Source organism: Leucopleurus acutus (assembly GCF_964270905.1).
Source record: "Leucopleurus acutus genome assembly, chromosome: 1".
Lineage (NCBI taxonomy): Eukaryota > Metazoa > Chordata > Mammalia > Artiodactyla > Delphinidae > Leucopleurus > Leucopleurus acutus.
In genome coordinates this window covers 28,854,701-28,879,631 of record NC_139142.1, presented here as the reverse complement: position 1 = coordinate 28,879,631, position 24,931 = coordinate 28,854,701, and the positions used below count along the sequence as shown (strand labels likewise).

The following is a 24,931-nucleotide window of genomic DNA, read 5'->3' as shown; positions in this document are numbered from 1 at the left end:
TCTCTTCCCTCTTGCATCTCCCTCCCTCTCACCCTCCCTATCCCACCCCTCTAGGTGGTCACAAAGCACCGAGCTGATCTCCATGTGCTATGCGGCTGCTTCCCACTAGTTATCTGTTTTACATTTGGTAGTGTATATATGTCCATGCCACTCTCTCACTTTATCCCAGCTTACCCTTCCCCCTCCCCGTATCCTCAAGTCCATTCTCTTAGTAGGTCTGCATCTTTACCATCTTGCCCCTAGGTTCTTCTGACCATTTTTCTTTTCTTTTTTAGATTCCATATATATGTGTTAGCATACGGTATTTGTTTTTCTCTTTCTGACTTCACTATGACAGTCTCTAGGTCCATCCACCTCACCACAGATAACTCAGTTTCGTTCGTTCTTATGGCTGAGTAATATTCCATTGTATATATGTGCCACATCTTCTTTATCCATTCATCTGTTGATGGACACTTAGGTTGCTTCCATGTCTTGGCTATTGTGAATAGAGCTGCAATGAACATTTTGGTACATGACTGTTTTTGTTTTGTTTTGTGTTTTTGCGGTACGCGGGCCTCTCAGTGTTGTGGCCTCTCCCATTGCGGAGCGCAGGCTCAGCGGCCATGGCTCACGGGCCTAGGCGCTCCGCGGCACGTGAGATCTTCCCAGACCAGGGCATGAACCCGTGTCCCCTGCATCGGTAGGCGGACTCTCAACCACTGCGCCACCAGGGAAGCCCTACATGACTCCCTTTGAATTACGGTTTTCTCAGGGTATATGCCCAGTAGTGGGATTGCTGGGTCATATGGTAGTTCTATTTGTAGTTTTTTAAGGAACCTCCATACTGTTCTCCATAGTGGCTGTATCAATTTACATTCCCACCAACAGTGCAAGAGAGTTCCCTTTTCTCCACACCTTCTCCAGCACTTATTGTTTGTAGATTTTTTGATGATGGCCATTCTGACTGGTGTGAGATGATATCTCATTGTAGTTTTGATTTGCATTTCTCTAATGATTAATGATGTTGAGCATTCTTTCATGTGTTGGCAATCTGTATATCTTCTTTGGAGAAGTGTCTATTTAGGTCCTCTGCCCATTTTTGGATTGGGTTGTTTGTTTTTTTGATATTGAGCTGTATGAGTTGCTTGTATGTTTTGGAGATTAATCCTTTGTCAGTCGCTTCATTTGCAAATATTTTCTCCCATTCTGAGGGTTGTCTTTTCGTCTTGTTTATGGTTTCCTTTGCTGTGCAAAAGCTTTTAAGTTTCATTAGGTCCCATTTGTTTATTTTTGTTTTTATTTCCATTTCTGTAGGAGCTGAGTCAAAAAGGATCTTGCTTCCAAATTTCTTAAGTCTCAGTAGTCTGTATCTCTTCATTCCACTGGTGACTGGTGATAGCCTAAATGAGACTCTGGCTTTTTAAGAGGCTACACCCTAGTTTACCTCTTAGCACTATGGATGTTTGCTCTCTATTTGGGACTCTTCTTTCTTGGTGTCTAGGATGTCACTTTAGCCTTGTTCCTCTAATCTGTATCTTTTTTTTTTTAACAAGATGGGACATATATTATAAAATATAGGAATTCAAAAGAGGCATACACTACATCCAAACAATCAGAAGAGGCTGCTTCCCTCTCCTCAATTGTTATTACAGAGATTTGCTTACTTAACGTTTACATACTTAACACTTAAACTATATTAGCTGCTTGACTTTTAACAAATCTGATGAATTATTAATAAAGTCCCATTTATTCCAAAATCCAAGGAAACTTCAAACTCATTCATGAGATATTTATTAAAATAACACATTTAGGGGGAAAAATCTATACAATTGTATACATTACTGAAAACTGTATACCATCATACAAAAAAGGATTTTATTTTGGGAAATCAATTCCTAATTTATGGCAAGTTTTACTTTCAGAAATAAAACCACAAAACAACAATCTAATTCAATCTTAAAGGCTGCATGCTGAGCAAGGAATGTTCTTATTCTTTGTAGGAGCTCCTTTACACTATCAGGTACCAGGGCTCTGCATTTTGGTGTGATGTCAGCCACCAAAGTCATCAACAGTAACGTGTTCTAGTCCTTTTTCTTTAATTACTTCTTTGCAGTGTGACTTCAACTGATCCTTCCAGCCACATTCAATTAATTTAGCTCTCAGTAACTCTTTGACGCATTCTCTTTCTATCAACTTTTGGTTAATTGCTGCTCTCATCTGCGCATCACATTCTTTTCGGCTGTCCAGACCTTGACCCTCAGTAGCTCCGGTACCTAAGCACACAGAAAGCTAGCATACGCATTTCCGGGAAGGGGTCTAGTCTGTGTCTTTTTACTGGTTCTTCCTCAGCGCTTTCTGGGTTTCCATATTCCTAAAAAGGTGAAGAAATACAGAAAACTAGAGGAAAATTTATCTTTAGTCCAGTAATTCAGCCACTGGTTGCTTTTTAAATCAATTTTATTTCCTTTTTGCAGGAATGTGTTTTGATGTATGCATTAATGTTATGTCTTATTTTTTAATTAACAGGATTAGAATGTTTCTGTTACACATAATCTTCATAAACATATATTTATTTTATTTATTTATTTTTGCGGTACGCGGGCCTCTCACTGTTGTGGCCTCTCCTGTTGCGGAGCACAGGCTCCGGACGCGCAGGCTCAGTGGCCATGGCTCACGGGCCCAGCCACTCCGCGGCATGTGGGATCTTCCCGGACCAGGGCATGAACCCGTGTCCCCTGCATCGACAGGCGGACTCTCAACCACTGCACCTCCAGGGGAGCCCTTCATAAACAATTTTAATGATATTAGGTGAAGTGGGTGAACCGTCCTTTATTGTAGGACATCTAGCATTCCAATTTTTGCTATTAATAATACTCCATGAACATCTTTGCACAAAATTTTTGTATTGAGATTGTTTCTAAGAATAGTTTACCAGAATTTTAACACTTTCTACTTACATCCCAGATTGCATTCAAAGAGATTGAACTAGTTCACAAATGGATGGTTTTTAGCCTATGCTTGTTTGACAAATGTATTGAACTGTTTTATGTGCTAGGCATTGTTCTCAGCATTTGCAATATATGTAAACAAACGGGCAAAAATTCCTACCCTTGTGAAGTTTGAGGACGGAAGAGAGAACTTTAAAAAAAATTGTTGGGCTTCCCTAGTGGCGCAGTGGTTGAGAGTCCGCCTGCCGATGCAGGGGACACGGGTTCGTGTCTGGGTCCGGGAAGATCCCTACATGCCGCGGAGCAGCTGGGCCCTTGAGCCATGGCCGCTGAGCCTGCGCGTCCGGAGCCTGTGCTCCTCAACGGGAGAGGCCACAACAGTGAGAGGCCCGCGTACCGCAAAAAAAAAAAAAAAAATTGTTTTTGGGGGGTGTCAACCTTTTTGTTTCCCCAACATTCTCTGTTAATAGAAAAACTTGCTACTGCTACTTCTGTTCGTAAATATAAAGTGTGTAAAACCTATTTAAAACCGGTCATGTATTCGAGGGGGCCAGGGAGGAGAGATGGCTCTAGGAATATGAAGGGTTATCTTGGGGGAGGAATTTAAGAGAAATAAAAAATCTCATTTGGCCAGATGCCATGTTATTGATTTCAGTTTTCTGATTACCTGTGAATTTGAACATTTCTCCATTGTTCACCTTTGGTTTTACATAGTACTCATTGTTAACTTAGCTTTCAGATGAATGTATGTGTGTGGTATGCTACTTAAGGAGTTATTGGTACTGTTTTTACAGCCATTTGAATGGAAAGCTGGAAGATGCAAAAATCAAACAACCATAGAGCAACTCATTGTGTACCAGATACTATGTTAGGTTTTGGGATTACAAAAATAACACAATTGGGCTTCCCTGGTGGCGCAGTGGTTGAGAGTCCGCCTGCCGATGCAGGGGACAAGGGTTCGTGCCCCGGTCAGGGAGAGGCCGCGGCGGTGAGAGGCCCGCGTACCGCAAAAAATAAAAAAATAAAAATAACACAATTTATGCTCTCTGAAAGCTTACCATCTAGGAAAACTGGTTCTTACACTTGGAGCGGAAGAATCCCAGACGATGTTTGTTTAAAATGCAGTTTCTCAGGTTCTCACCCACCAAAAGTTTTGATTCATTGGGTAGGGGATGGAGGGCACAGGTAGTTACAATTTAAGTTAGCTTCCTTTTGATTGTGGTGCGGCTGATTCGCACTGAGAAACACTGTACAAATAGGACTATAGAGAAATGAAAGAAACGTTAGATTTAAGATGCCAGCACTTGTAGGAGAAGCACACACTGGGTCCAGTTTACGTAGAAATTTTGATCCTCAAGAGCAGTAGATCTCTGACAACCTCATACCGGTGCTGGCATCATCAGGGGTCGGCGGGTGCCGAGAGGGGAGCAAGGGTGTCCCTCCGGGTCGGAAGGCCAACGGGAACGCAGGGTCTGCTCCTTAGTCCCCACTCACCACCGGAAGATCCACCCCCTTCCTCTGGTCCACGCCCCTCCGCCTTTGGCCCCGCCCCTCGGAGGCCGGTCACCAACGACGCCCGGGCCGGAAGTGACGAAACCGGTGAGGCCTTTTGGGCGGGGCCTGGGCCGGGCCGCTCCAAAGGCCGCGATTTCACATCGGAAACAAAACAGCGGCTGCTCGGGAAGGAACCTCAGCTGCTAGCGGCCGGTGGTGGCGGCGAGGAAAGGGTAGGTGCCCGATGGGGAGCTGGGGAGAGAGAAACACACCTCTCATCCGGTGCCGACACGGGTGGCTGCGGGCAGGGACGGGCCCTTTGTCGTTGTCCGGGCCGGGGAGCCGGTGTCCTCGAGAATGGGGAGCGGGGTGCGGTCGGGCGGGCACCAGGGAACCCCGTGTGGAGAACGAGTAGGGGCGGCCCGTTTCTCGGGCTCCGGGCGCGGCGCGCGATCAGGTTGAAGAGAGGTTCCCCTTCGCAGCCTTGGTCCGGAAGTGCTGGTTTCCCGAAGACATCTCAGGGCGCAGGTGCCTTGGGCGGGGATTGACCGTCTTGCCTGGAGTGGAGCAGGAGAAAGAGGAAGCGCCTGGCGCTGGGTCTGGTTGAGCAACTGTTGAAACTCTGCGCCTTATGCCCTGAATGTGTCCTTGTCCAGGGGAAGCGAGTGGCACTCAGGGCTAAGTTCCTTCTGTCTCAGTTCGGGACGGAATACAACAGGGTCTGCCTGATCGGGACTGTCACGAGGCATATATGTCCAGTGCTTTGCATGTATTTTAGATACTTGACGTTTTCATCCCGCTCAAATTCCTTTCAAATAAATATCTGCTTCTCTTGTAGGAGAGTAACTTAATAATTTAAAAAGCATTGCTTGCCTGCTTTGGACAAGATGAATAAAGTGTTCAAGGTTTACTATGTGAGATACGAATAGTATGCAAATTATGGCAGAGTACATTGTAAAAGTCATAGTATTCTCTGAAGTTTGAGGCAGGTAGAGATTACATCTGGTTAAGGGCATCTTGTTATTTACGTTATCTTTTACAATGGAAAGGTTTACACCCTCGGAGTTGAATTGAGGAGAGCATTATATCAGAGAGTGTACTAGGAAGAGGGGCCCTCTGGATGCTAAGGGTCCAGTGACCCAGTGTGCACATTTAATAACTGTTATGAAGGAGAATAAAAACAGGAAAGTAGATTGAAGCCTGTTGCATTTGGCTGATTTCAGTCACCTGCAAAAGCCAATTTCAGTTCTCCTTAACTCATTTGCAGGGTTCAGCCAACTTAAACCCCCTCCCACCTCCATTTAATAACAAGCCCTTAATAATGAAAAGGAGCCTATTTATTGAGTGGATGGATTCCCTCACCTCTACCCGCCTTCCCCAAGGTAAAGTAGATGATAGAAGCGGCATCGATCATCAGCTTTTCCATTCGTCTATTCCTCGTCCTTGGGTAGATAGTTACCGTAATTCTGGGCATACTTTCCTCTGAATGGATATGATCTAGTGCTGAATTTTAAGTTAATGGCTGCCCCTAGTCCTAGACTGCTGCGTGAATTTCCATTTGGGGAGAACTGGAGGATTGGAGTTGGTCTCTGAGAATCATTCTAGCAGGAAAGATATAACATTTGTCAGCAAGGCCAATGTGGTCCTCTTCTCTCTCAGATCCAGGTTGCCTCTGCTCCTGCTCTCCCACTACTGTTACATCAGGTTGCAGGGAGAGACTTCTTTTGGATGTACTCTGAAAAACCTTTCAGAGCCCGCTAATACTGCCTCTCCTTCATGTGATAGATGCCAGGCAGATTTGGAAGGTGTTTTGAGCTTTGCTTTTCATAAGTTTTGTGATAAGAACTTTGCTTTAGGTACGTGGGGGCTAGAATGGATAAGAGATTTGAGGTGACTTTTGCATAATCCGGGTGAGATATAATGAAAATTTGACCTTTGGTGGTGGCAGAAGCTTAGAAAGAAGAATATCATTATGAAGAGGACATAACAGCCAATTGAGGCGCAAGGAGTAAAGTGTGAAGTTGACTAGGAGGCTTTAAGTTTAGAGAATGGGGGAGACGATTACAGAAATAAGGAAGTTAGAGGCAAAGAACTAGTCTAGAGAGGAAGATGATGAGGAAACAGTTTGGAAGTCTCACTTTTGAAGTGCCAGCAGTTAAATATCCCATGGACAGGCCTGGAGCTGTAAACATGGGTCACTTAAACAGACTTAGCAGTTGATGTTGGAGCAGTGGAGGAGATGCCTAAGGAAAGAGGGGGGACAAGGAAGCCCAGGCAGAGCCTTAGGAACACTTATAATGGGGGGGTGGAAGATGATGAGGAACCAGCTGAGGGGAATGAGTGGTGGGAGGAGAACCTCCATAGTGCAGTGTCATAAAAACTGAGGAAGGGAGGGAAGCTTCAGGAAGGAAAAGGTTGTCAGGGATTTTCAGTATTAAGCCTGTTTGTAGGAGAGAAAACCTGAAGCTTTAGAGCAGTACTGTCCATTAGAAACATAATGTGAGCTACAAAGGTTAATTTTACATTTTCTAATGAGCAAAAATTTTTGAGATAGAAATAGGTAAAATTAACTTGAATGATATATTTTATATAACCCAATACATTTAAAATATTTTTATTTCAACATGTAATTAATGTAAAAACATACTTGTCTGTCTTCCCCTCTAGATAGTAAGCTCCTTAGGTGAACAGAAGCATCATCTGATTCACTGGCACCCCTGGTACCTATCACAGTATATGGTTATGTAGAAGAAACCCAATAAGTGTTTGTTGATTAAAGGATATTAATATTTGGTTTTCACAATGCCTTGTACAGTTCCTTAAGTTGATCTAAAGCAAATGAGAGAATGCAAGTATTGCTGAGTATAGTCAATGATTTACGAATTAATTAAGTGTGAATAGTCATTTTCTTCATTAAAGATTAGTTGTGTTCTACCCATTTCCACAACAAATTTGATACAATGACTCAGGGTAATTATATCTTCCATGTAGAAATTAAATTTGGGGGGGAAAAGAATCTATAATAATACAGAACCATGGTCCCATATCCACAATTCTCAAATCCAAAAGCTCCTGAAAAAAGTGAAAGGATAAGCAACACTCTTTGGGTTTCACTGTCTCCCATCACCCTTAGATGGGACCATCTAGTTGCAGGAAAACAGGCTCAGGGCTCACACTGATTCTGCATTATGGTCAGTTGTATAATTATTTCATCATATAGAAATAAAGTGCACAATAAATGTAATGCGCTTGAACCATCTTGAAACCATCCCCCCGCCCCCGGTCCTTGGAAAAGTTGTCTTCCACGAAACCGGTCCCTGGTGCCAAAAAGGTTGTGGACCGCTGCCTTAGAGCATTAGCTCTCGGTCTGCTTAAAGGGGACAGCTAAGACAGTTCTGCTTTGCTTGTCTTGTTCTGGGGCCCAGACTGAAGGGGCAGTGGCTACCCAAAGTAAGTTCTTCATGAGGGAACAGCAGAAGTACAGAAGGAAAGGCCACCTGCACAAGCACAGTTTAACTGTCTGTGCCACATCTGCCAAAATCCCATCGACCAAAGCAAGTCATAAGATTGTGCCCAAAGGCCTGGAGTGGGTAGTAGACTGCACCTACCTTGAGGCCAAAGCAAGTCACAGAGCCAAGCTCAACATCACTGGAGAGAAGTATTCCTCCCTTGGGGATGCTGGGGGAGGGAGTGAATATTTGCTGAATAATAATCTAATCTACCACAGATGGTTCACAGAAGTAGAGTGGGAAGGAAGGAGGGAAAAAAAATCACCAAATGGGATGTATCACTATCCTTGCTCTTTTTAGAGCCTACCACTTTCACAAAGCCTCTTGTAGGACTGGGGAAATTATTTGCTCCTGGCCTCTTAAAATTCTGAGGGTCTTTCTAGGCTGTATTCCTGAAGTTTTAAATTAATTTCAAGTTATTTTTATTTATTTTAATTTGTTACCTTGGATGGGCTTCCCTGGCAGTCCAATGGTTAAGACTCCGCACTTCCAGTGCAGGGGGCACGGGTTCAATCCCTGATCAGGGAACTAAGATCCCACATGCCGCGTGGCATGACCAAAAGAAAAAAAAAATTGCTACCTTGGGATGTAGTGAGAGACAGAAATGTACTTTTCTGTTGGTGTTTCCTTAAATGGAATTTTTAATAAGCTCCTTTTTGGGATTTTAAACACTGCTCCTGTGATACTTTTTGAAGTGCTGATGGATAGGTTTTCTGGCTGGACAGACTTTTCTGTTCAGCACATCTGAACTTCGAGATTATTTGTATTCTCTTGGAGCTTTTTTTTAGTCTTCGTATATAATAAAAAGAAATTGTAGTTGCCCATCAGAGAAGGATTTTTTTTTTCCTTTGTCTGATTGAGCAAGTGTCTTGAGAAAAAAGGAATGGATGGCAGTGAATTCGAGTGTTGTGCTGTATCAGTCTCAGAAAATCTTTAGCAGTTGGCCAGAGAGAGAAAACACCAAAATCTACTTACATTCGTACTCCCACTCCCTATGCAATCCAGGTCACATGAAAGATCCTCACTTCCCAACAACTATCTTTTCTTGCTCTCAGGGCACTGTTAAGAATGTTACAAAGTCCACTGGTGTCTTTTGCCACGCTTCGGGAACAGTGGGTCCGGGAACAGTGGGTCGTTGGCTTTCTCCGTGCAGTCATCAATTGTTTTCAGCTGTTACTGGACCAGAATCAAATCCAGCTTTGCCTGCCCCTTTCTTTGTACCAACAATGATTGTCTGTTCACCAGACCTGACTGAAGACCTAGCTAACCCTGTTGCCTACCTTTGCTTCCTACTAAGCTCCATGTAAAGAGCAGCTCTTCCAGGGAGAGTCACCCTGCAGCATTGTGTAGTGGGGGCATGAGCTTTCTCCTGTTGAACTGGCAAACACCTGGGCTGGGCATCAGAAGATCTGGGTTCTGGAACTGGTGTTACTTGCCTCATAATTGTACACTGACAGATTCTTTCACCTTGCCTGAGCCTTAGTGTTTTACATGTAAATACAGATGTGTCTTTTAAATACAGTCGTCCCTTGTGGTTGAGGGGGTGGGGGTGGAGCAGAAGTGGTTTCAGGACTCCCACCACCCCCCACCCCCATGGGCACCAAAATCCTCAGATGTTCAAGTCCCTTATATAAAATGGCATAGTATTTGCATGTAGTCTACACACATCCTCCTGTATACTTTAAATCATCTCTAGATTACTTATAATACCTAATACAATGAAATGGTATGTATATAGTTGTAAATACAATGTAAATACTATTGTAATTATTTGCTGGCACAAGCAAATTAGGTTTTACTTAATTTTGGAATTTTTTTCAAATATTTTTGATCTGCAGTTGGTTCAGTCTGGATCGACTGTAGTATTGGAATATGTTAAAGTGACTACTGTATTATAGATGATTCTTACAAGATTCGTCTGAGAAAGCTCCAATATGATAATCAGTTTTTGTGATTTCTTTTAATAGTTGGACAGATCCTATAAGCATAAGATTAATAATGGGAACCACTTAAATTAAAATGACCAGATGCTCATTATAGCTTATCTTTAAAAAAAAAAAAAGAAGTACCAGGACTGTTATATTGGGAATGCTTTTGAAACTAGTTTTTTTTCTTTAATAAATTTATTTTATTTTATTTATTTTATTTTTGGCTGTGTTGTGTCTTCATTGCTGCACACGGGCTTTTCTCTGGTTGTGGCGAGCGGGGGCTACTCTTTGTTGCCATGTGCAGGCTTCTCATTGCGATGGCTTCTCTTGTTGTAGAGCACGGGCTTCAGTAGTTGTGGTGCCCAGGCTCAGTAGTTGTGGCTCGCGGGCTCTAGAGCACAGGCTCAGTAGCTGTGGCGCATGGGCTTAGTTGCTCGGCGGCATGTGGGATCATCCTAGACCAAGGCTCGAACCCGTGTCCCCTGAATTGGCAGGTGGATTCCCAACCACTACGCCACCAGGAAAGCCCTGGCACTAGTTTTTAATTTCTAGTTAGACCAGTTATTGAAGTTTAAGATCTCATTTACTACTTTTTTTTTTTAAGATCTCATTTATGTCAAAGCAATAGTTTTACTAGTAATAAAAATCAGCTCAGTGTGTCTTAATGCTCACTGTTATAAACTCCTAGATGGCAGGGATGAAATTTTATATAGAGGCAAAGTAGTGTAATACGTGAACCTTTGCTTTGCTCCTTTGCTTACTGAATGTGACTTTGGGCACGTTCATGAACTTCTGTGTGCCACGTTGTTTCCATCTGTAAAATGGGTAAAGTGAACATAATTAATTAAATCCTCTCAGTGTCTGTCTTTGAGTTTTGATATAAGTAGACAGCCAGTAAACTCCTGTTTAGTGAATGAACAATCACTTTTCTTCTGCTCATATTGTACCTGTAAATGTACTACACTTTATTTACTTTCTATTTATTTTTGCCTGCAGCGCCTTTTCTTGCCTTTTGCTTGTTTCATTTGGCTAACACTGTCTTGCTTACTTGGTTTTGTTTCTGAGGGATTGTATGAGAATATCAGTGACAGATTTCTAAGGGTTTTTTTGTAATAGAGCTGTACTTTAAATGACGTGGTATAGTCTTCAGAGCAGCCAGTGGAGGTAACCAGTTACAACTTTTTCTGTTTGCCATCCTGTGGCATTTCTGCATTAGCTGAGGTAGTAGGTGCTGTACTAAATGTTTTTGTGAAAAAGAAGGGAATAATATGTGCTGCGTTGCTGATCATTAATGCTACATTAATGTTAAATTTTCAATTAGTCAACTTTTAAAAATATAGAAGCAGGGCTTCCCTGGTGGCGCAGTGGTTGAGAGTCCGCCTACCAATGCAGGGGACACGGGTTCGTGCCCCGGTCCGGGAAGATCCCATATGCCGCGGAGTGACTAGGCCCCTGAGCCATGGCCGCTGGGCCTGTGCGTCCGGAGCCTGTGCTCCACAATGGGAGAGACCACAACAGTGAGAGGCAAAAAAAAAAAAATATAGAAGCATAGGTCAGGACATTTACTTTCAATACTTTGAAAATATAACTGTTCTATTGGAATCCACCTCCCTTTTGGGTAAGCTAACATACATATTGCCAAACCCTAAATATAGGTTTACACCCACAAAACTCTATTTGACTTTTTTAATTGAAGTATATAGGAATGTGCACAGATCGTAGGTGTACAACTCAGTGAATTTTCACAGACTGAAACCTCTGTGTAACTAGCACCCAGATCAAGAAACAAAGCATTACCAATACCCCCAGAAGCTTCTTGTGTACCGCCTTACAGTGATTAACCCCCATAAAAGTAACTATTGAATCTATTCTTAATTTTAATTCATTTTATTTTTAAAACAAATTAATATTATATATTTAAAACAGAATTGCATAAGTACATCATGTTTAGTTAATATTAATTAGCAATCCTCTGATCTCATACCAGCTAACTATGGGCTGAAGTTGGAGGGGAGGAGAAAGGTAGGCACAGTATTTATTTATTTTATTATTATTTTTTTAATATTTATTTATTTATTTGGTTGTGCTGGGTCTTAGTTGCAGCAGGCGGGCTCCTTAGTTGTGGCTGATGGGCTCCTTAGTTGTGGCTCACCCGGCTCTTTAGTTGTGGCATGCGAACTCTTAGCTGCAGCATGCATATGGGATCTAGTTCCCTGACCAGGGATCAAACATGGGCCCCCTGTGGAGCACGGAGTCTTAACCACTGTGTTACCAGGGAAGTCCCAGGCACGGTATTTAAAAGCATGTAGGATAGGGACTTCTCTGGCAGTCTGGTGGTTAAGACTCTGCGCTTCCACCTCAGGGAGTGGGAGTTTGATCCCTGGTGGAGCAATTAAGATCCTGCATGCCGCATGGCGTGGCCAAAAAAAAAAAAAGCATGTAGGATAAAAGGGAAAGCATACCTTGATTAAGAATTTGTCATGATTTGAATGATCCAAATATAGGTCATTAAAGGTTAATTGGAAGTCAATACCTTTACTAGAGGAAAAAGTTGCTTTATGTGTTTTTGATGAAAAAATCATTAGAATAAGAAAGTAGAATATTTAGAGTGTAGAAGTTCCTGAAGTTAAAAGTAAAAATGAAACAAAATGCTTTCATGTAAATATGTACATGGTAATGTTTTGGATACTATAAGTGAATTAGAATACTGCTTAGGTATGCAAACAGATTTTTTTCCTTCTATATTTCTGAAGACTTTCAATGAAAAGCATAGTTGAAGTCATAAGGAATCGGCTGATGGAAATTCAGGTAGACAGGCAAATGAGAATGTGGCCCCCAGGAGGCTGAAGTGTGGGAGACAGAATGATGTGCGTAAGCAAGGCTGTGCCAGGATGCAGAGTAGAGGCTGGGAGTTAGGAGTCTGCGATTTTGGTCCTGGTCTGCCCAGTTGTGTACTTTTAAGCAAGTCACTCAACTTGGGTGCCCTTTTGCTTTTGTAAAATAGATGTTACCTGTTTACCCTGTCTTGGGTCATTGTGGTAAAGAAAAAAAATGAGATGATAAAAAGAAATTTTGCAAAATTAAAAGCACTAGACAAATAATTTTATGGTGATGTAAATTAGGTTGGATTGGAAGAGGGATGTTGATGAGAACATTCTTTAAGATCATTTAGCTCCCTTTGCTCTAGATCTGAAATCATTAGATATCATTCTGATTGAAAATATTTGGTTTCTCAAGTAGATCTACTCATTACCAAGAGGTATCTTGAGCTGACAAAAGTTTGTCAGTTGAGGGTCCTGGCAAATTAATACATTACTGGTTTACAAATTAGTCTTATAAGTATTTAATTGGTGTGAGTGGATTTACTAGGATTTGACCAACTCTGGGTAACCCAGTAAAATTCTATTTCAGACCTAATCCAGGAGCCTGCAAGTGACAGCAGCCTGTGAGGTCCTTAGAAAGCTTGGCCTGGAGGATAACACATGAAAGAAAGGTTTGTTTTTGGTGAAAGTAACTTATGAAAGTGTTTCAAAATAAAAGTATAACTGTAATGCACAAAAGACTGTTTTCTTTTTCCCTTTTCAGAACCCCAAGAGGCTCTGTTTTCTGTGAAAAAGTATTTCTATACAGTTGCTCCAATGACAGAGTTACCTGCACCCTTGTCCTACTTCCAGAATGCACAGATGTCCGAGGACAACCACCTGAGCAATACTGTACGTAGCCAGGTACAGTGTCAACCTCTACAACTGCCCTTTCAGACTGTGGATTCAGTGACCACCCTCCCTCGCCTCCAGGAGAGGCTCAGGGGGCTGAGCAGGCTTTCTCTACTTTATCAAATTTACATATTTGCTGAACTTCAAATAAGGGAAAGCATTGTACCATTTGGTGCAGGGGACACAAGGCTGTGTGAGACTTGGGTGTTGATACAGTTCCTCCCTGGCTCAGGCATCACCTCCTCCTCTGAGGCCTTTTCCAACTTCCCTGGCTATTTATTATTTTACCTAGCTTGCTCTTATTCTTCTATGAGCTGAGTACATTTTATTTACTTTTAGTTTTTCAGTGCCTAGCCTGGTTCTTTTATTTTTTTCTTTCTTAATTTTTTTTCTTTTTTAATATATTTTTGGCTGTGTTGGGTCTTCCTTGCTGCATGCAGGCTTTCTCTAGTTGTGGCGAGCGGGGGCTACTCTTCGTGCAGTGCACGGGCTTCTCATTGCGGTGGCTTCTCTTGTTGCAGAACACAGGCTCGAGGTGTCTGGGCTTCAGTAGTTGCAGCACGCGGGCTCAGTAGTTGCAGCACACGGGCTCTGGAGCATAGGCTCAGTAGTTATGGCTTGCAGGCTCTAAGGCGCATGGGCTTCAGTAGTTGTAGTGTGTGGGCTCTAGAGCACAGGCTCAGTAGTTGTGGTGCACGGGCTTAGTTGCTCCGCAGCATGTGGGATCTTCCTGGATCAGGGCTTGCACCCGTGTCCCCTGCATTGGCAGGCGGATTCTTAACTACTGCGCCACCAGGGAAGACCCTAGCCTGGTTCTTGACAGTGCTCAGTAAATGCTCATTGACTGAATGATGAATGCAGGGCTAAGGGTAGAAGTCCTAGGATAGGTCAAAGGAGAGAATCAGGAAAGGGGTGTAGTCAGTGGCATGGGACACAGACACTTCACTGGCTATACACACAGACCAGAGCTGCCTGCCACTCTGTTAGCTAACCATTACAGGTTGAAGGCAGTCCACAGATGGCTTGTGAGATGGCTGGGGCATCAGCCGCATTTTTAGAGGTGGAGACAGAATGGGGAAAGCCACAAGGCCAACTGTAAGCTATGCTGGATGCAGGGGATGGGGGGCAGAGGGCAGACTTTCCTCTATTAGAACCAGAGGGCAGAACCAGTGATAGAAGGAAACAGGTTCTGGTTCAGTAAAAAGAAATTTCCTCACAAGTACTTTACGTCTGAAAGAGCATAGGCTGCCTTGTGGGCTAGTGTGTGCATGTCACTAAAAGCAGTTACGGAGGCTGGAAGACTACCAGCCAGATCTGCAGAGGGTTAGTTCGTGGAATGAGCCGTGAACTAGAGCACTAGGTGGCCTGGAAGTTCCCTTCACACTCCAAAGATTTAGGATTCCAATTCAGGGTCAAAACGTGGGAGGAGGGCTTCACAAAGTAAACTTTGATGGGTGCGTAGGATTAGAATAGAGCAAATTGGGAAGTCATTACTGAGAGAAGAAATAACACTAGTGGAGGAAGAATTTTCCTACCATATCAATTGACAGGGGACTCTATCTGGAGATACGTCAGCAGAGGCAGATGACACTGTATTGCTAGAGCATTTTTAAACAAGTGAAATCAAGTTAAAATGAATTTCAAGGGACGCCCTGAAAGAGAACACCTGAGGGGTTGGGGGAGGGAAGAGGGGCTGTCGCGTCTGGTGCCTGGGCGGGTGTTTAACAAGCAGTGGTACGAAGGACTGATTTTTCTGACAGCACTCCTGCTCCTCTGCTGTGTGTCAGCAGCTTGACTTACTCCTTTTTGCTGTTCCCCAGGAATGGCCTTTTGAAAAGATAGGCTGGGCAGGATTATAAAGTTCTTGGGGTACAGGCTGTGAAAGTTTGGATGCTACAGACTTTGTACTCATTTTCAAACTGTTACTTCAGAGGAGAGAAGGGAAAAGTGGGAACAGTTGACGTAGGTCTCTGGGTGCCCCTTCCTTAACCAGAGCATCTCCTATTTTATCTGTTGTACATATTGATCTTCTGTGGATCCCTTTGAACAAAAGATTCCACAGGTAAGAAGTTAAATGTCACTCATCTGCCCCAAACCCTCCAAAGACATCTCATCTCAGAATAAAATCTACTCTCTGAGGTTTAAACTGTCCCCTCCCCCACCCTCTGTTGTCTCTCACCATCTTTCCCCTCCCTCACTGCTTCCTCTGGGCCCTGGATTCTCCTCCCACTCTTCTCCCTGGCTCTCTTCAGTTCCTTCAGGCCACCTCCTGAGTCACCTTATCAGTGAGGCCATGCCTTCCTTCCCTGCCACCCGGCACTCCCTGTACCCTTCCTTGGCTTTACTTCTGCGTAGCACTTACCAGTGTTCCTAACATACTGTGTAGTTAGATATGATTTGCTTACCTGCTTCCCTCCAAGAACAGTGCTTGGCACATAAAAGCTCTCCACTGTTGGTGTAATATTGTTTATATCCCTCACACTCAGGTTTTGTGGGGCTTTCCTGGTATTTTTTACTGCCTTTTTTTTTCTTTTTAACACCTCAGTGACTGATAAATTGAAAAAAGGGTAGCTCTAGAGGAGGTACAAATGATGTAGGATTGTTATTGATAATTACATGTGTTCATGGTCTAATTTTAGCAAGTCTTAGCAAGTCGTGTTCTCAGTGGTACCTTCCAGATCTATTAGGGCACCATTGTCTAGAGAATCAGGCCTAATTTATTTGTTTACTTTTGCCTCTGCTGTTGATAATGTGATGTTAATTGAGTTTATCTTTTATCTCCTTAAAAATATCTTCTATAGCTTATGAAGATCTTATGCATGCATTCTTATATTTTCCAGTTACCACAAGATAGGTATTATTGCCATTTTACAGTTAAAATGCTTGTCCAAGACCACATAGAAAGTTAAATAACAGACCTGGAACTTAAAACTGTGCTTTCTAATCCCAAACTCGCTCCAGTATTTCTTCTGTTCTTCCAACGGTCTCATACCCCAGAAAAATGTTGTAATACTGAAAAGAGATATTGTATGAAAAAATGCTGGGGAAGAAAAATACGAAGTCTATTCATTTTGCACTAACATACTTTAAAAAACCCCAAAGAATGAGGAAAAGAATCTCATCATTACGTTTTTTAGCTATAAAGAAGCCATTGTTTAAGTATATGCTCTGGTTGGTTATGAAAAAATGGGGGTAGGTCCAGATTTAAATTGGACATAGAAGGCTGTTTTTGCAGATTAATTGAAAGCAGCTCTTTTATTTCTGCTGTTGGATAGTGGAGTTGTTAAATACAAGTACCCGAAGACAAGCCTCTAAAGGCACAAAAAGTCCTTATCAGGCTTATTTCTTCTTTATTTGCTCAGGACTAGTTTAGAGGAATTAAAAGGAAATTGACAGATGTGGAAAGTGTGAATCTTTCCACACTACTCAGGAGAGGAAACTCTCATGTTGAATGTCTTCAGTGTGTTGGACTCTGTGCTAGGTGCTGTGACAAACATTATGTAGTTTTAGGGCCTGGCATTTTGGGGATGTTTATCATAAATGAGCAGATTTTCCTTTTTCCTCTGTCTTCCCCTCCTTTGAATAGCTACTCTAGTGAAGTGCTTTTCTGTATGACTCTATATTCTAGAGTACTCAAACATGCTATTTTGCAGTAGATATTACAAAAAGAAAATTCATTTAAAAATATTTTTGAAACCAGAAGGAGAGTGAATATCTTCCCTACAGACTAGGTAAAGATCAGTGTAAAGAAGTGGAGCCTCTGTTCCTTTCCTCTACTCAGTACCTCCCCCCAAAGTCAGGAGCATCCCAAGTCTTGAATTCATATCATGGGGCAGTGCTTTGAGTTTGGGAAAGAAGTGAGAGGTTAACTGGGTATTCAGAATTGTCCAAGAACACTGATGAATTGGCATTTAGGGCTTGTGGCTGAATGAGATGTAAACAGGTTCCTCAGAAGGAAGAACTAAGTTTGATCCACTTGTAATTTGAAGTAGCTATGTGTAAGTTTGGTTTAATTCAGCTAATTTCTTAGTACCTCATTTTTCCCATCTGTAAAATTAGCTGATTTGCTAAATAAATTCTCTTCCAGAAGCTTTGTTGTGACCAGAAGTTAGGGTGGCCAGCTGCCCCAGTGTGCCTGAGACTGAGAGGTTCCTGGAAGGCAAGACTTTCAGTTTTAAAACTGGGGCAGTCCTGAGAAAATAGGATCAAGTTGGTTACCCTGTAAGAAGTATAATGAAATTGAAACCATTTTGGATCTGATTAACCAAATCGTACTCAATTAGATGACTTCTCTTGTGTAACTTCAAGTATTGTTACATGATATATTGTTAGTGTTAAGTAGAAGATAACATTTAAAGCATTTTTCTCTTTCCAAAGGTCAAATGTTGCCGGTGGCTTTATTCTTCAACCCTTAGCAGATACAGTCAGGGCAGCCTTAGCCCAGAAAATAGGTTTTCCTTTTGTAGGCTGCTATAGATAATCTCATTCACAGTGAAGGGATTTGAAGTTTATGAGATTAGTCAGAGAGCTGAAAAATAGTGGGCTTCTTTTAATCCGAATATTTATTTCTTAACTTTTTATTACATAATATTTTAAGCATATAGAGAAAATATGGCAATTAATATAATGAGCACCCATGTACCTGCCACCCAACTTTATTAAACTTTAACATATTGTCTTTTTTTTTAATTGCATCATTTTGTTGTTGAGGTAAAATTTATAAATAATGAAATATGTAGATCCGAAATTTATAATTCAATGGATTTTTAAAAATACATATACCTGTATAACCAATATGACAATCGAGTTATAAAACATTTACATTACCTCAGAAAATACTTTTGTGGTCCATTATAGTCAGTTCCTACCCACCATAGACAATCATCATTTTGATTTCTTCCTTTTTTTTTCTTTTTTAACTTTTATTTTATATTGGAGTATAGTTGATTAACAATGTTGTGTTAGTTTCAGGTGTATGGCAAAGTGATTCAGTTATGCATATACATGTATTTCTTCTTTTTCAAATTCTTTTCCCATTTAGGTTATTACAAAATACTGAGCAGAGTTCCCCGTGCTATACAGTTATATATATAGCACAGGAAACTCTACTGTATAGCATATTGTCTTATTTGCTGTGTGTACTTTTTTTTTACTAAGTTTTTTCTGTTCCTGTTATATATTGATTGTACACTAAATGAAATCGTAACCAAACAAGACAAAATTTTGCATTTAATTTGGAAAGATAGTCTAGTTATACAAAAGAAATTACAGATAAAATTGAAGCACCTCTCCCACATTCCCCTTCTTCTCCCAGGATAGTAGTTACTATCCTGAATTTGGAGTTTGTCATGCTTACTATAAATATTTATGAACATAAACAATATTGATATTATATAATATTACTTTGCATGTTTTAAAACTTTATATAGAGTGTGTGTGTGTAAAAGTTGTAGAAGAAAGTTCCCACTTTCTTTTTTAATTAATTTATTTTTGGCTATGTTGGGTCTTCGTTGCTGCACGTGGGCTTTCTCTAGTTGTGGCGAGCAGGGGCTACTCTTCATTGCGGTGCGCTGACTTCTCGTTTTGGTGGCTTCTTTTCTTGTGGAGCACGGGCTGTAGACGTGCAGGCTTCAGTAGTTGTGGCACACGGGCTCAGTAGCTGTGGCTCACGGGCTCTAGAGCACAGGCTCAGCAGTTGTGGTGCACGGGCTTAGTTGCTCCGTGGCATGTGGGATCTTCCCAGACCAGGGGTTGAACCTGTGTCCCCTGCATTGGCAGGCAGATTCTTAACCACTGTGCCACCAGGGAAGCCCTTCCCACATTTTTGAAATTTGTATATGTAGGTGTATGCTGCAGAAGACACATGTTTTGGGAATTTATATATAGGTGCATGTATCTCTAGTTCATTCATTTTATTTTGTGAATATATTAAAATCTATTCTATTTATAAATATTTGGTAGTTTCCAATTTTCACAGTAACCAACAGTGTTACAGTGACATTCTAATTAATGAATCCTTCTGCACATGTGTGAGTTTCTCAAGGATCATTGCTGCGATTGGGTATAATGATCTTAAACTATATTTGAGATTGCCAGTATGCTCTCCAAGGTGGTTACACATCAAGAGTGTATGGCTGTTTGCATTCTTTTACATCCTTGCCAGTTCTTTTTTTTTTTTTTTTTTTGCTTTACGCGGGCCCCTCACTGCTGCGGCCCCTCGCGTCTCGGAGCACAGGCTCCGGACGCGCAGGCTCAGCGGCCATGGCTCACGGGCCCAGCCGCTACGCGGCATGCGGGATCCTCCCGGACCGGGGCACGAACCCGTGTCCCCCGCATCGGCAGGCGGACCTTCAACCACTGCACCACCAGGGAAGTCCATCCTTGCCAGTTCTTGATATTGTCTGACTTATTATGTGTCGGTTGGATGGGGTTTTTTTAAAAATAAATTTATTTATGTGTTTATTTAATTTTGGCTGTGTTGGGTCTTCGTTGCTGCATGTGGGCTTTCTCTAGTTGCGGAGAGTGGGGGCTACTCTTTGTTGAGGTGCGCAGCTTATTGCGGTGGCTTCTCATTGCAGAGCACGGGCTCTAGGCATGCAGGCTTCAGTAGTTGTGGCACGTGGGCTCAGTAGTTGTAGCTCATAGGCTCTAGAGTGCAGGCTCAGTAGTTGTGGTGCACGGGCTTAGTTGCTCTGAGGCATGTGGGATCTTCCCGGACCAGGGCTCGAACCAGTGTCCCCTGCATTGGCAGGTGGATTCTTAACCACTGCGCCACTAGGGAAGCCCGGTTGGATGGGTTTGAAATATTATCTTATGTTATTTTAATTGTATTTCCCAAATTTCTAATAAAGTTGAGCTTTTTTTTTATTGGCCATTTGCATTTCTTCTTTTGTGAATTGCCTGTTCATGATCTTTATCCATTTTTCAATTGGTTATTTGTCTTTTTCTTACTGATTTTGTAGAAGTATATTTTTGGAGGGAGGAGGGATGCTAATCTCACGTTAGCTATATGCTTTTCAAATATTTTCTCCCATCTGTGGCTTCAGTTTGTTGATGGTGCCTAGTTTAAATGTTTTAAGTAGGTGAATTATCCTTTCCTTTTAAAAATGAAAACTATTTGGTTTTTTTTTCAATTAAAAATAGATTAAGAAAGATATTCAACACCCTGAATACAAAAAATACTTTTCCATATCCTATAAAGACGGACTGAACTGAAGTAAACTATACTGGAAACTGCTGTGTAGTCCAGCTAATGTTCAACTGTTCCAGTTATTGTTTTACACCCCTACCAGAAAAGTCTGACAAGGAAAAGATGGGTGATTTTGGTGATTTTCCCCTTTTATTTTTTCCACATGTTCTATAATATAGTTATCTCATAATTTAAAAAGAAAGGTATTTTTAAAGGGGAAATTTTTTGAATGTAAAGAAAGGTCACAGGGCTTCCCTGGTGGCGCAGTGGTTGAGAGTCCGCCTGCCGATGCAGGGGACACGGGTTCGTGCCCCGGTCCAGGAGCCGGCTGGGCCCGTGAGCCATGGCCGCTGAGCCTGTGCGTCCGGAGCCTGTGCTCCGCAATGGGAGAGGCCACAACAGTGAGAGGCCCACGTACCGCAAAAAAAAAAAAAAAAAGAAATAAAAAGTAAAAAAAAAGAAAGGTCACAAAAGGACAATATGCTATCTGGGGAATATCTGTGGAAAGGGGAGAAGCATTCAAGGTGTCCATGATGACTGACTAACAGTAGTGGGAGAATTAGAGCAGCTGATGTAAAAGAAACTAAAAAAGCATGATAGCCTGGGGTCTTGGTAATTGGAGTTTATATTATGCCCTTGATAAAAGCTTCAGTTGTGTTTGTCAGTCTCCATTTTAAAAGACTGAAATGTTTACAGTGCACTATAGAAACTTGTCATTAAAAATATTGAGTTTTTGGACTTACACCTTAAGCAAGCTTTCATTTTCTAGAAAACTAGCTCATATAAAAATCTTAATTCCTGCTAATAACAGATGAGAGGAGTTACGTCGTTTTCACCTTTTCACTTTTTAGAATTTTTTACTTTTTTATGGTTGTTGACCCCATCTAGGCTGTAAAATCCCAAAAGGCAGAACTTCATTCGTGTTTCTCTGCTGACTTTAGAGTTTATTGATCACCCAGTATCTCTAAACCAGTTCAATACAAATATCCCTGCAAAAGAACAAAGCGGCTTTTGTTTTTTTCTCACATTAGCAAGAGAAAATTTAAAATTTTCTATCTGCAAATAGAAGTCTGAAGTGAATCTTCTCAGTTGCTTAAGGACTTCATCTTTCATGTGAGAGGGTGCCCTGGGCTCCCTGTGCTCTGGACACACTTCCTTAGCCATCTCACATCACTGCTGTTGCCACCGTGTCATTATCTGCACTGCTGTCACCATGTGGGGCAGAGCTCCAGTTTTTATGTAGAACAGCTGTCAAACATTGGCATGTCACAAGAACCAAGTGGAGAATCCATTTTATTTATTTCTCCCTCAAGAGTGCGTGTCCTGATTCCTTAAGATGGCATTCAACCAAAAATTTTACTACTTTCCATTAGTTTACCCACCACCTCAAACTAGAAACTAGCATGGACTTCATGTGTTTTTTTGCCGTTGGTTGGCTATGTCTATAGGGACTGGAGACTGGAAGGTCGACTGACTAATGACAACTATTTCTGAGAAAGGGCAAAGCTTATAAGTTGTAAAATAATGGAAATTCTTTGTTTTCTAAATGTATTTTGCAGGTAAGATATTAAAGTAGCTCTAAGAAGAACATTATTTGGGCCTTTTTCTATAGTTTGTGATCTGTCATCATCCTTTGGTTTACTTTTACTATACCTATTAATTTGTAAAGTTTTATTTTCTGGTGCAAAATTTTGATGGGTAGAGTTCATGTTTTGATTTGATGTAGATTTACAACTTTTATGTGGATTAGCTGAGACCTTTTTGCTTTTCTAATATACAGAGAAGTGATTTTTTTTGAAATAAGTCTAAAATTCATTTATATTGTTAATTAAGCCTTATAAAATGTATGTTACAGCAGTAACTTTCAAACCTTAGTGTGCATTGGAATCCTTGGAAGAATTGTTAGTACGAATTCTCTGGCCCCAAATCCAGAATTCCTGATTTTGTAGGCCTGGGATGGGGCCAGAGAATTTGCATTTCTGATCAATTCCCAGATCATGCCAATGCTTCTGGTCCAGGGGCCATAATTTGAGAACCACTATATTTGAATAAAGAATTAATGGGAAAGTGACAGAGAAAAACAATTAGATTTATAAATTGAATACTCAGTGTTTTAATTCATATTAGTTTATTCTGACCCAAATTTTCTAGTCCTTAAGGAAATAAATGTCAACAGCCTTTTTGATTTAGAATAGAAAAAAATCAGTCATTTGCTAACTAAAAAAGAAGCCTTAAAGTAGTAATCCATTGAAAGGTCAGTAATAATTCTCTATGTAAAGCAATTGCTGAAGAAGACATGTAAATCGTTACCTTCAGCTGCTAAATTTACAACATTAAAATGTGTCTGGTCTTTATAAAAGAAGGTCATCTGCAGTATCTTTTCTGAATTCAAAATATTAAATGCAGAGAACTTTATTAAGTTACTAGCAAATCATAAACTGGCAGAACTAACCCCCTCATTTTCTAGATGATAGTGGGTCACTTTTTTAAAGTGTGAGAAATCCTATAAAATTAAACAGAATGCAAACCTATAAGCTGTTTAAAGTGGTGATTAAGTACTTGGGACCTCGAGGAGAAAAAAAATAAATGAAAGGAGTGATCTAAATTTAAGCTGAATCGGGTCCACAGGCTCAATCAGCCTTTGGATGATGATGTTACTGTACTGTTTATGGTAATGAATTTGTTTTCCCATTTATGCTGAAATGAAATAAGGAGAAAGAGGAACGTAAAATCTTGGTGACCTCCAGAGGAACATGCTTGTTTTTGCATGAGAGTAAAGTTAGAAATCCTTGGCACAGATCTTCATAGTTTGTTAAAAAAAAAACCAACTCTAGGTTCAAGCCTAACACAACAGCACCATAAATGTTAAATATTATCTCTCACCAGTTATATCAACTGTTCAGGGAAATGACAGCCTTCCTTGATGACAGAGTGATGGTTAAAGCTCTAACTCTGGGCAATCACAAAGCTTGGACAGGTGCTGGATGGAATTCTGCTTGCTGTTGGAAACATATTGCGTATGATTAATAAATATTTTCAAGTTTCCACATAACTTGCCAGTTCTTCAGTTAAGCTCCTCTTCTAGTTTTTCCTACAGTGCAGGGCTTAGGAGCCTCACAGTTCTATTTGTGGAAATCCAAACAATATGTATAAAGTATTATAAGATTCATAGTTTTTCTTATAAATAAATATCCATCTTTAAATAAATAATATGCAGATATATTTATATCAACATAATGGAATGCAGTGTTAATTTTTACATGGGACTTATTACATGGGAATGTATACATGAAATAATATTCGATGAAAAAAGTAGGATGCAATATTTGTGAATGTTCACTGTAGCTATGTACCTATGTGTGTATGTTGAAAAACACTAGAATTTGAGATGTAAAAATGAGTTGTTTTCCTTATAAAATCATCTAAGTTCATATTCAGCAATACAAAATTATAAAATGAAGTGTGGCAAAACTGCCATGAACAAAGTCAAAAAGCAAACTGGGCAAAGGCTTATAATGCCTAATGACAGATACATCTTAATATACGAAGAATTCTTATGAAGCCAAAAGGGACATAAACAACTCAGAAACAATATTACCAAAGGATACGAGCAATATATGTATATGGAGGAGGAAGAAGAAATATACATGGTAATAAATATATGAAAAGACTAGTTGATCAACCTTACTAGTAATGAGACAGAGAAATGAAAACCTTTCCTTTTTCACCTATCAGTGAGCAAGGCTTGATCCTCATTGCTACTAAAAGTGTGGGGAAATAGGCATTCTTGTTTGATGTTCACGGGAGTTAAATTTGTGTTTATTTGGAGGCAAGTTTTCAAGTGAGTCCACTACATATACATGCCTTTTGGAGATAATTTGGCAATTGAATCTAAAAAGGCATATACCTTGTGACCTGGCATTTCCACTTCTAGAAACTTGTCCTATAAAAACATTTCCATAAGAGTGCCAGAAAATATAGACAAGAATATTTATTGAAACATCATTTGTAACAGTGAGAATTTGGAGATAACCTCAGGCTTTTCTTATGTTTTACCCAGTCAGTAGTATAAGGTAATGGCGAATAGTAGGATCTTTTGGCTAAACTGTCCAAATTAGAATCTCTGCTCTAGAACTTCTTAGCTCTGGGATCTTTGGCACACTATCTG

The 24,931-nt window shown here is 40.9% G+C and overlaps 1 protein-coding gene and 1 pseudogene across 3 annotated transcripts in view; one reads left to right on the top strand and one right to left on the bottom strand.

Annotated features, from left to right (window-relative positions):
* Positions 1-1,877: 1,877 nt before the first annotated feature.
* On the bottom strand, positions 1,878-3,613 carry LOC309968480 (transcription and mRNA export factor ENY2-like; annotated as a pseudogene). The gene is made up of 2 exons: positions 3,598-3,613; positions 1,878-2,255 (listed from the first exon to the last, which is right to left on the bottom strand). The product of its transcript is annotated as a transcription and mRNA export factor ENY2-like (transcript).
* Positions 3,614-4,534: 921 nt separating this feature from the next.
* The window catches only part of PSEN1 (presenilin 1), a 77,005-nt gene continuing 56,608 nt past the window's right edge, over positions 4,535-24,931 (top strand). Inside the window, exons 1-3 of one of the 2 annotated variants that reach the window (XM_082852206.1) lie at positions 4,535-4,657; positions 13,273-13,354; positions 13,447-13,574. In XM_082852206.1, the coding sequence (XP_082708332.1) occupies positions 13,500-13,574 (75 nt within the window). In that variant the 5' untranslated portion in view covers positions 4,535-4,657; positions 13,273-13,354; positions 13,447-13,499. Of the gene's footprint in view, positions 4,658-13,272; positions 13,355-13,446; positions 13,587-24,931 lie in introns of both variants that reach the window. The other variant, XM_082852205.1, reaches the window with a different exon arrangement.